General features: G+C 36.6%; 2 protein-coding genes across 3 annotated transcripts in view; one reads left to right on the forward strand and one right to left on the reverse strand.

The window, feature by feature from the left end:
- The window catches only part of LOC137389555 (uncharacterized), a 365,277-nt gene that overhangs the window by 55,969 nt on the left and 296,807 nt on the right, over window positions 1-12,501 (reverse strand). The gene's annotated exons all lie outside the window — the stretch shown is intronic.
- The window catches only part of LOC137389556 (uncharacterized), a 386,829-nt gene that overhangs the window by 1,134 nt on the left and 373,194 nt on the right, over window positions 1-12,501 (forward strand). The window contains exon 2 of the mRNA XM_068075599.1: window positions 1,148-1,266. Within this exon, the coding sequence (XP_067931700.1) occupies window positions 1,148-1,266 (119 nt within the window). The remainder of the gene's footprint in view (window positions 1-1,147; window positions 1,267-12,501) is intronic.

Here is a 12,501-nt window from a genome sequence, read left to right on the forward strand (position 1 = left end):
ACACCGCATTCTTGTTTCCCATAATTTTTTTTTTCTTGATTGGCTGCAATAAATCATATCACTGTAATTGGGAAATACCGCACTTGGTGATTACGTCCTGACTAAAGCCAAAAGATTCCTCTGCTGTGTTGATGTTTATTAAGCTATAGACATGAAATAGATTGTGTGACAGGCCTGGAATTCATTAGGTAAAAGTAGGAAACTTGCAGCTGAAGATTTTTTATTAGTATACCAGGCTAAAATATGGTTTTCTGCTAAATAATTGATCTATAAAAAGTATCTGAAATTTCCAATTTTTTAAGAAAAGATCGGCTGATACCGATTCAGATACTTAACACCCATTTTGGCACCGATACCAATATTAAAATCGGGACAACTCTACACATTAGTGATTATATTGCTGACGTATTACCATTGAGTGTGGTAGCGGTAGGCCTGTTCAAACAGAGTAACACCCTGATTGGTTTGTTTCTTGCTCTTTTAATCTTGTCATTTCCTGTTACACGCGCATGGAAACCCCAATTTTATTTCTTTAAATACATCAGTTTGTTTTTGTTTACTGCAAGCGCAAGCTCTGTTCTATGTCTATCTCTCTATGTATGATTTACGCCAAGCTTTCAGACCTCATACAATATTTCTTGTATGGAAGTTCAGCGTTGATATGTCACATGGGGACATCTCGACATTCTTCTAGTCTAATTGTTGATGTGAGCCATATATGTTTAAAACACGATAGTGTTTTTACCATAAGAACTGACTGGAACGTAGGAGCAAGTTTTGGCTTATCTGATGAGTAGTTTGAAATTAGTTCTGTTATAAAGCTTTTCTATTTACTGGGCTCATGACTGGTATCTAATTGTCCAAAACATGTTCATAGAATAATCTCTATAAAACCCTTTTGGGAAGGCGTAACCTACTCTTGAGCGGAAACTGGTAGAGCAGGCGTCAGGCCAATTCCATTGTGTACATAAGTTGTCTAGGGAAAATCTATTGTTCCATCAGTTTCTCAGTTGTGTTCTATACCAAGCTTGCTCAACCGTTGGTACCTGTATTATTATACTTAATTCCTTTGGTTGTGTCTGGCAAGCTGGCTGGCATGGGATGGATCGCTGTCTGAGCATTAATTACAGTTCCTATGTTTGCACAGGACTTGCTGCTGGTTGCCTATGAGAAAAGCCTCCACGTCGTCTCCTTGCTATCTGGAAAGTCTGACTATGCACAGACATTCTCTTCCTCCCTTGGCCTTGTATACTATGTTCCAACAAGGTATCATTGAGTTTCTGTCTAGTCTTAACTCTTCAAAGTCAGCAAGCTGACTTTCTGACATTGCACAGTTCATTTGCTTGTTGCATGGCAACCACTAACAGTAGCTAAATAGTTTTTTTATTTGTATCTCCACAAATTTTCTACAAGATACAACCTATTTGAAACCCTATATTGTCAAAGTGAGTGTTTTTTTATTTTTCCAAAGTCGGTAATCAAAAACGAAGGCAAAATTTCCGGAGCCAAGTATCCCCTTTAATTTGTTTCATTGCTATGACATGACCAACACAATATACGTGAATTTTATTATGTAAAATCTCTAGGAGTTTATGATTCTGTTTCAACCAATTAAAAGCGTTGAGTTTTTTTTAAAATAGTCTAGAAACCCAAGTCAACGTTTTTATTTTGTCCAAACTATCAAAGAACTTCGCAATTTTAAGCTTCAAAGAACACAAAACAGTGTTAATCACGCAACTTCTACAATCCCAGTTATAACTCCGCGTTGTGCTCGATGAAAACTTTTCCTCTGTAGTGCAAAATAAAAAAGCTATCGTGATGAAAAGGTTTCAGTGCTGCTCACTATGATGGTAACGGCAAATATAAGAGGTTACAGGTCACAAAACATGTGTAACACTACATTTTTGTTCTTATACCAATAATTTCCTGCACTTTAGGTGCGATTTGGAAATTATTTCTTAAACTATTTTTTCCTATTTTTATAGAATGAAAAATTTAGTAAAGCTATTTCATGTATCATTAGGAAGGACATTTTGTTTTGAATAAGATGCAGTTTTCAGTTTGAAAAAATACCGACTACTTCTCAAGGTGTGAAAGATTATATATGGCCATGTCAGCTTTTACAATAATAAAAAAGATTCATTCCGACTTGATGAGTTAAGATGACCTAGTCATATAACATACTACCAGATGACTGTAGGGTGTGAACTTCCAGTATTTTTACTTTTTCAATAGGTTTGTATATCGTCTGATGAACCTGATAGCCAAACAACACTTTGTTTATATTGTTTAGTATTTGCTTTTACCAGAACCTACATGCTGCAGTACACCCATAGTATGTAACTTACATGCTGCAGTACACCCATAGTTTGTAACTTACATGCTGCAGTATACCCATTTTATGTAACATACATGCTACAGTACACCCATATTATGTAACTTACATGCTACAGTATACCCATAGTTTGTAACTTACATGCTGCAGTATACCCATTATATGTAACTTACATGCTACAGTACACCCATATTATGTAACTTACATGCTACAGTATACCCATAGTATGTAACTTACATGCTACAGTATACCCGTAGTATGTAACTTGCATGCTACAGTACACCCATAGTATGTAACTTACAGGCTACAGTATACCCATAGTATGTAACTTACATGCTACGGTACACCCATAGTATGTAACTTACATGCTACAGTACACCCATAGTATGTAACTTCCATGCTACAGTACACCCACAGTATGTAACTTACATGCTGCAGTACACCCACAGTGTGTAACTTACTTGCTACAGTACACCCGTGGTATGTAACTTACATGCTACAGTACACCCACAATATGTAACTTACATGCTGCAGTACACCCACAGTATGTAACTTACATGCTACATTACACCCATCGTATGTAACTTACATGCTGCAGTACACCCATGTATGTAACTTACATGCTACAGTACACCCACAGTATGCAACTTACATGCTGCAGTACACCCACAGTGTGTAACTTACATGTTACAGTACATCCGTAGTATGTAACTTACATGCTGCAGTACACCCATAGTGTGTAACTTACATGCTACAGTACACCCATATTATGTAATGTACATGCTACAATACACCCATACTATGTAACTTCCATGCTACAGTACACCCACAGTATGTAACTTACATGCTGCAGTATACCCATAGTATGTAACTTACATGCTACGGTACACCCATAGTGTGTAACTTACATGCTACAGTACACCCATATTATGTAATGTACATGCTACAATACACCCATACTATGTAACTTCCATGCTACAGTACACCCATAGTATGTAACTTACAGGCTACAGTATACCCATAGTATGTAACTTACATGCTACGGTACACCCATAGTATGTAACTTACATGCTACAGTACACCCGTAGTATGTAACTTCCATGCTACAGTACACCCACAGTATGTAACTTACATGCTGCAGTACACCCACAGTGTGTAACTTACTTGCTACAGTACACCCGTGGTATGTAACTTACATGCTACAGTACACCCACAATATGTAACTTACATGCTGCAGTACACCCACAGTATGTAACTTACATGCTACATTACACCCATCGTATGTAACTTACATGCTGCAGTACACCCATAGTATGTAACTTCCATGCTACAGTACACCCACAGTATGCAACTTACATGCTGCAGTACACCCACAGTGTGTAACTTACATGTTACAGTACATCCGTAGTATGTAACTTACATACTGCAGTACACCCATAGTGTGTAACTTACATGCTACAGTACACCCATATTATGTAATGTACATGCTACAATACACCCATACTATGTAACTTCCATGCTACAGTACACCCACAGTATGTAACTTACATGCTGCAGTACACCCACAGTATGTAACATACATGCTACAGTACACCCATAGTATGTAACTTACATGCTACAGTACAACCATAGTTTGTAACTTACATGCTGCAGTACACCCATATTATGTAACGTACATGCTACAGTACACCCACAGTATGTAACATGCATGCTGCAGTACACCCACAGTGTGTAACTTACATGCTACAGTACACCCATAGTATGTAACTTACATGCTGCAGTACACCCATAGTGTGTAACTCACATGCTACAGTACACCCATAGTATGTAACTTACATGCTACAGTACACCCATAGTATGTAACTTACATGCTGCAGTACACCCACAGTGTGTAACTTACATGCTAAAGTACACCCATAGTATGTAACTTACATGCTGAAGTACACCGACAGTTCTACAGTGCACCCAAAGTACACCCGAAGTTCCAGACTGAGATCACTCTATTGATGTGATCTTGTGGACATTTTTTTACTGATGACTTTCTACTATGGGTTTGTAAAGATCACAAAATTTCAAAGTGGCAGTCAACTCGTATTTAAAGCGCTCTATTTAAAGATGATGCTCTATTTTTAACCTTTCTCCTATAGTGGGGTTCTATTAAAGGTAGCGTTCAAAGAAAGCCGGTGTTCAAATAGAGGTTTTGATGTTCGTTGATTGTTAATTAATTCAGGCATCTGGCAGACACTTCTGTGTTGCAAATCATTGATTCTTGGACTGTTGTTTGCTGCTGGGTTGTGTGGGTAGGGTATTCGCTGTGAGAGTATGATATGAGTTGCAAGGGTATGATATGAGTTGCAAAGGTATGATATGAGTTACAATGGTATGATATGAGTTGCAAGGGTATGATATGAGTTGCAAGGGTATGATATGAGTTGCAAGGGTATGATATGAGTTGCAAGGGTATGATATGAGTTGCAACGGTATGTTATGAGTTGAAAGGGTATGATATGAGTTGCAAGGGTATGATAGAAGTTGCAAGGGTATGATATGAGTTGAAAGGGTATGATATGAGTTGCAAGGGTATGATAGGAGTTGAAAAAGTATGATATGAGTGGCAAGGGTATGATATGAGTTGCAAGGGTATGATAGGAGTTGCAAGGGTATGATATGAGTTGCAAGGGTATGATATGAGTTGCAAGGGTATGATCTGAGTTGCAAGGGTATGATCTGAGTTGCCAGGGTATGGTAGGGGTTGAAAGGGTATGGTATGAGCTGCAACAGTATGATATGAGTTGCAAGGGTATGATATAAGTTGAAAGGGTATGATATGAGTTGCAAGGGTATGATAGGGGTTGAAAAAGTATGATATGAGTTGCAAGGGTATGATATGAGTTGGAAGGGGGTGATATGGGTTGCAAGGGTATGGTATGAGTTGCAAGGGTATGATATGGGTTGCAAGGGTATGTTATGAGTTGCAAGGGTATGATATGAGTTGCAAGGGTATCATATGAATTGCAAGGGTACGGTATGAGTTGCGAGGGTATCATACGAGTTGCAACGATTTGATATGAGTTGCAAGGGTAGGGTGTGAGTTACAAGGGTATGATACGAGTTACCAGTGTATGATATAAGTTGAAAGGGTATGATATGAATTGTAGGAGTAAGATATGAATTGTATGATATGAGTTGTATAAGTGTGATTTGGTCTGTAGAAGTAGCATTTGGGCACAGTGAGTAAGGTACAGTAGAGGCTCCTACAACATAAATAATCTGTTCCAGAAAATTTTACGTTAAAGGAAATTTATGTTATAGTTACATTAAAATACATGTGAATTACCTAATTCATTCCATAATCCTTACGAAGTGATTTGATCTTTCATGAATGAAAAAAACTACCTTAATTTAGTATTTATTACTACTGTAACTGTAGTATTTTTGGTTCGTGTCGACAACTTTTCTTATTTTTATTTCATCAATTTTGCTCAGCTTTTGGTCCAATATTGCTGTAATTTTACAATAAGTTAAAAGGAGTGCACACCTACAACCCCAATTTACAACAACTTGTTCATTTTTTGCAAACTCCGAAGTTTATCCTGCAATAGAAAAATAAGAAAAATATTTTATACGTCTACACTAAAGCAAAACAAAAATATATTTCACTCTAAATAGAGCAGTGACTATCTGTCCGTCTGTCTATTCATCACCAGGGTTTAAGGTTATGCTACAAGATAACTTTTGCTGATTCTCCAACTCGTGATAGGATTAGTAGTGCGACACTCTAACATCTGTATCGATCGTCTCAATTATTGCTGAAGATTATAAGATTATATACGCCTACTGATTCCCTGTGCTTTATCGACCATCTGATGGACCAGACAGCTATGGCACTTGTATATATATAATAGAGACATCATTGTTTTCTTTCTCTCAAGTGCGGAATGAAAGAAAGCAATATTTTTGTGAAAAATTTTGCCGACTTAGCAGGTCATGTAATATGGAATTTTTACGAAGTGTGAAGCAAAAACTTTACATAAATGTTTTACGTTATCTGGAATTGTCAGCTGTACATCCAAGAGTTGTCTTCTTTCCTCTTTTGTTATCGTATAATCGACAATTCCATTTTTTTCTCATAGGGTGTAGAGTTGTGCTGCCATGGCCTGATAACTTACTCAGATGAGTCTCTAGTCATTATTTGGAAGGTAGGAAATATTTATTGCTTATTATCTGCTCGGTTCACTTAATAAATATTTAATTAAATATGAACTTTCACAAAATCTTAGTAGATTCTAAAGTATCAGTATTTTTATTATTTGCTATGGTTTTCAATGTTTGAGGTGATCTGACTGCCAGGATGTTTCAAGATTAAAATCAACAAAACTTGATCGCAGTTAAAACACATTTCACATGTATTTTTCACCCAGGTGTTTGAACCGCAATCAAGTTTTGTCTATTTTAATCTTGAAACATGCTGGCCGTCGAATCACCGCAATTAACTAAGTGCTACGTACTTCACCATCAAGTACTACAACTAATAAAGTGCTGCATACTTCACCATCAAGTACTGCAACTAACTGAGTACTACATACTTCACCATCAAGTACTACAACTAACAAAGTACTACATACTTCACCATCAAGTACTACAACTAACGAAGTACTGCATACTTTACCACCACGTACTACAACTGACAAAGTACTGCATACTTCACCATCAAGTACTACAACTAACTGAGTACTACATACTCCACCATCAAGTACTGTAACTAACTGAGTACTACATACTTCACCATCAAGTACTACGGCTAACAAAGTACTTCAGTCATGGTTCTCATTTGATAATTGTCACTTGGATTGGTTTGATTGCGACATAAATCTTGGTTTCTGCATGACAATGTTGTAAGGAAATTATATATGATATCATTAAACAGATTGTACACCTCAAGCTTGAATCTTGAGTTCCTTAGGTTTTTACATGCACTGATTATGTTTTGTAAGTTAATTCATTAGCTACTGAAAAATGATGAACATTACATCTTACTAGCTAGTTTTGTAAATTTTATTTACTCTGTGTCTTTCAGTTGTAACTTACTTCTTAACTGTGCCTCCTGCCGCTTGTCATCAACTGCCACTTGTCATCATTTGCCACTTGTCATCAACGGCCACTTGTCATCAACTGCCACTTGTCATTATCTGCCACTCTTATATATTTTGTTACAGAACAAAGATGAGGAGGTGATCAGGCTTATCAATGCCATCAACCAGACAAGCACCATCTCCTAGCTCATTTCTTGCTCAAGTAGTTATATTCATATGTCAACAACTTTACAATCAATATGGTGCTTTTTCCAAACAGTTGAGTTTTTCTATAAGTTTCAGCCTTTTGATTTTAGAAAAAATGTCAAACAGTTGTTTGCAGTTAATTATGTAATTTTTTAAGATTTTATAGCCCTCAATAATTGTGGTGTATTTGATGAGTGTATGTCTAATATAATGTTCTGTTTGAATTACGGCCTGCCACTATACGTATACACATGTTAACAAACTGGGCACAACATGGTTTCCAGCCTCTTTTTCATAATTCGTGTGAATATGCCACACCAAATAATACCACATCGAGAATATGAACCTATTCAATGTTAATCATAATAATCATATAATTTTCTGGATCCAGATCCCTTCTTGAACCATGGTACACACCAAAACTAGAACTTGACATTGGTCCGTATCTAAAACTACAAGTGGACCTCAATAAACCTCATAGTCCCCATATTGGGTGGTTTGCTAATTCTGCCATATATTGTCACCCGACCATTCCTTGCACCTTGAGCGCTTATGGGTTGCTCGCCTTCTACTTGCATCCCATTTCTTGTTGGTATAACATTCCCAACCTGCTGCTCATGCCTGGATTACTTGCCAATTACTGACTCCACGTTCCCAAGTGGCATCACATTCTCAACCTGTTGTTTGTGCCTCGAAAGAAAGATTTTAGTTCTGGTACCTCTGAGAGTAGCTGGTGGCTGGTCCTTTCCTCCATCCATGTCACAGCCACCAGACAAATCAGGGTATGACTCAAAAAAGTTTCTCTTGTTTATCTGGATCTCACTCCACCCTAATATAGTAACTATAAGGAGAGGTATTCTTATTCAGCACGGTACCCTCAGTTCCAATGTCAGTAGGAGACCTAACGTGTACAACCTGCCCCAGTAAAGTTTTCAGGAGTTGTTTGGCCCTGTATTTCCTATAACCATCAAATTTACTTTCATGTGTTCTCTGGTATCTTTGAACTGACCATAGTCTACATCCCTCTCATAAGGTACGCATAAGGTTGACCTTATTGGTCAGTCAAACATGAGTTTACTAGGGGAATATCCTCACGGCAATGGAGTTGTTCTACAGGCTGACAACCTGACATCTTTATTGGGGGTCTTGTACCATATGATAAATCCGGCATAAATATTTTCTACCTATGACACCATGTTAGATTTTACAGATCATTTACCACTAAGAAAAGTCAAGAGGACTTAGAGGCTTGATAATTCTGTATATATAGCCTTTGCATCATGTGACATCTTAATCCGGTACCCGGCGAGTCACACACAGCTTCGAAGCTGTGTGTGACTTCGGCTGCTCTCTTTACTTCCAATTCTATCAAGGTTAAACAACAATCTACTACTACATGTCTGCCAAAGTTTACTTAAATCTACCCCAGAAGTTATACACTTAATTTACATCATGCTGACCCTTTTTAAATTAGATTTAGTGCCAAGCAATTGTACAGGACTTCTTTGCACTAATCGAGACTCGGGGTTTACTTTCCATCAGTTTCCAAATACTGACTTACTACGGAATCAATGACAGGTAAATATAAAAAGCCTCTCCTCTTTCAACTTTGGTAAAAAGAACAAACTGTGGCAGCCCACCAGCTCATCACGTTTATGATCAGTAAGTTGTAACATTTTATAAAGAGACTAAGTTTAGTATAAAGTACTAAGTGCAAAAGACCACATATTTAATGAGTCTTAACTATAATGCTGCTAGTAAAAAAAAGAAGCTGATACTTAGTGTAAATGAATCTTCTACAGATCTAAGAATTCATAAGTTTGAAGAAAATCTTAGTTTTTGTAGACAACTCCTGTTATGGCCCATTGTGCCACTTCAACTGGTTTGTTTGTTTGTGGGTTGGTTAAGTTTATCATTCTTGTTCGGTGCTATATTTTCAGCATATTGCACATACTTTTCTAGGTAGGTCTATTGTAATGAAAATATGTTAGTATTACTTCTGTTAATGTTACTTAATATGTATATCTCTGACTTGATTTTTATTTCAGGCGTGCTTTACTGATAACTGATATTCAAAAGTGAGAGGCGTAAAGATCTTGAAGAAATATGCAGTTCCCACAGTGTTTTATTTTGCACCTTCAAATTCACAGCCAAAGAGAAGAGCGCACTTTGATTTATCAAACTCATCAATTTGCAAAATGTACCACCAGCAACAAAAGGGCCATAGTTAAATAAGTGGACGGTGTCTCGGTCTTTCTATCATACTGTGAAAATTGTAAAATTAACATTTTAACTAATAATTTATTAAATTAATGTCTTGATTGTTATTTCTGCTGCAAATCTGCCAATGAAGCCAAAGCAAAAAAAGTAGAAACATCTCCAACTTATAAGGTCAAAGTAATTCTCAAAATGTTTGCAATTTATTTATTCAAAAACGGATTTACCAATTATCTGATAGACAATTCCAGAGTTATCTTTTCAAACATCTAGGAAAGGACAACTGCCAATACATAAAGTTATCAACAGAGTAAAGAACGGAAAAACGGAATCGTTGTAGGTGAATAACCCTAGCTACTTTTTGAGGTAAGTTTTGGAGGGGAAACGTTAGTGCCTCAGTAATATGTTATCATTTGGAGGCGTAGCATTTCCGTAGCAACCAACTATGGCGTCTTGTCTAAAGTTTCGTGCCGTAATCGTAATCTCAGAAAACGCCCCATCTAGACTTGTTTTAAATGAAGTTTGGCTTGACTTGCCTAAATAATCTTTGTGCAATGGCAGCACTTTGAAGCTTAAGTTGATCGTTGAAGATTCTCAAATACATGCTATTGCTACTAAAAACAAACAAATATTTAGGAACTCTTTCCTGCAGTATGAGGTGCAACATTTCACTCGTTTTTTAGCAGTATTGTTGTATTGGTGATTGATAGAACTGGATAATCGTACCAGTTCCCTACAGCGTTTTGGGAATGGCTCAGTTTATTTACCGACCACAGATGTGCTGCTGTAGGTAGTTATTGCTAATAGCTCCTTGGTAAGGTCTGATCTTGATTAGTGGCTATTTTAATCGATTTAACTTGTTTATTAATGTACGTAAGATTTGGCAGTTGACCTTTCCAAATACTGCAATTTAAGACTGCAGTTTCATAGCTTCTCATGACCCTATGTTTATTTTAAGAATGCTATACAGATATACTAGTTATACCGTAAGACTAGATTATAAGAGATGAAAAGTAAATGTCTGAAACTTGAGATGACGCCACTCTCTTGCCCTCTCGATAATCAATTCTTCGGCTTGTTCTACTGATGCGTCTGACTGCTATGAAGAAGCTGTGCTAAAAGAGTGAAGAGTATGATTAAATATTCGTCTTTTTATTTTGAATAAAAGTTAGCCTTAGTGTCCAGGAGTGAAACTATATGTTTCAGGTCTTCAATTGGGAATCTTGTAGTTTTTGGATGTTTTTGCCTACTTCTTTTTGTTTTCCATCAGCAGAGATTATATCATACGTAATCTCTAATTATAAACTTTGGTTTGGTGTAGATTGGTACCAGATGCGGATTTTGATATACTGCATGATGCATGTTGCTATTGTCTGGCCACTGTACCTGTTAAGGAATCTGGTTAGCCGCTTATCTTAAAACGCACTATTTAGGAGCTAATCCTTGGTTTTAATTTGGGCTCTAACCTTCAAGGTTTTGGTTGTTATCTATAGTTTTTATGTAAAGTTTCCAATGTTCTATTTGTGGATGGAAATCTGGGAGTTGGCTTGTAATGATGATTATCCCATCTCTGGAATTTGTAGATGCTATATCTGTGGCAATTTGCTATGAAATTTGCAACGCTGCTGTACATGGTGCTGTCTATCTGTACATGGCTGATATCAGACATAATGGTATAACACACTATAGTGCTTACTTTTTATGATTGAAAGTACTGTCATAAGATTGTTTAAGATAATATATGTATGTTATATCAGATTTTAACTGATATTTGATACCAACAGCTCTGTGAATTAACATGTTATGGAGGTATGTGTGGATTCTCAATTACTCGAGTTAACCAATTATTATTAATATTATTAATAATAATAATGCTAATATTGCTAGAAATTCCACTGTCATACAGCCCACGACCAAAGAGATATTGGAAAAAAAGAAAGGGTACTGATGGTTGAGAAATGCAATATTAGCAGTCAAATGGCACTGCAGTGCAATAGGATAACTGCAATGGTAGTTGTAATGTACTGGGTGTGGGTGTTATTATATACAACAATTAGCAATAATGAGAGGAAAAGATTATATGTTTATATCTCTCCGCCTGCAATAGGAGAAATGCATTATTGGCCAATATTAGAAGTAAAATGCACTGATTTTATTAGAATAACCAATATTATTAATATTGTAATAATATAAGGCCAATACACAATTTTGTTTACATTTAAAAACGTCATAGTTTTTCTAATCTCATAAGTATAATCTCATAATCTTAAAACAACTCATGAGAATCGTTAGAAAAAAATATCATCGTCATTTCCTTTACTTACACTGCGTTGTACATCAGCTAGAATACCGAAGTACTCAAGAGTCTAAAATGTCAGTTACTTTGAAATCGGCAAAAATGAAACGATTTCAGTACTCTTATGTTAATTACAGAATCCTTCGACAGTGCTAATGACTGGTGAAATATGCACGTTATGTTTTCGTGAAATGCGCACGACTTTATCGTTCTATTCTCTGTCGCTCGGCGTTTCAATTTCCGGTCTTAACTTTTAATAAACCAAGCTTTTCAAGCGTTTTGTGGTGATTTTCGTCCAAATTAATCTGCCTGTTTGTGTATAATCCGATCAGATGGGTTAGTTTTAGGAGTTTGCGGTAACCTTTCAAAGGCTT

This window comes from Watersipora subatra, chromosome 3 (assembly GCF_963576615.1).
Source record: "Watersipora subatra chromosome 3, tzWatSuba1.1, whole genome shotgun sequence".
NCBI lineage: Eukaryota > Metazoa > Bryozoa > Gymnolaemata > Cheilostomatida > Watersiporidae > Watersipora > Watersipora subatra.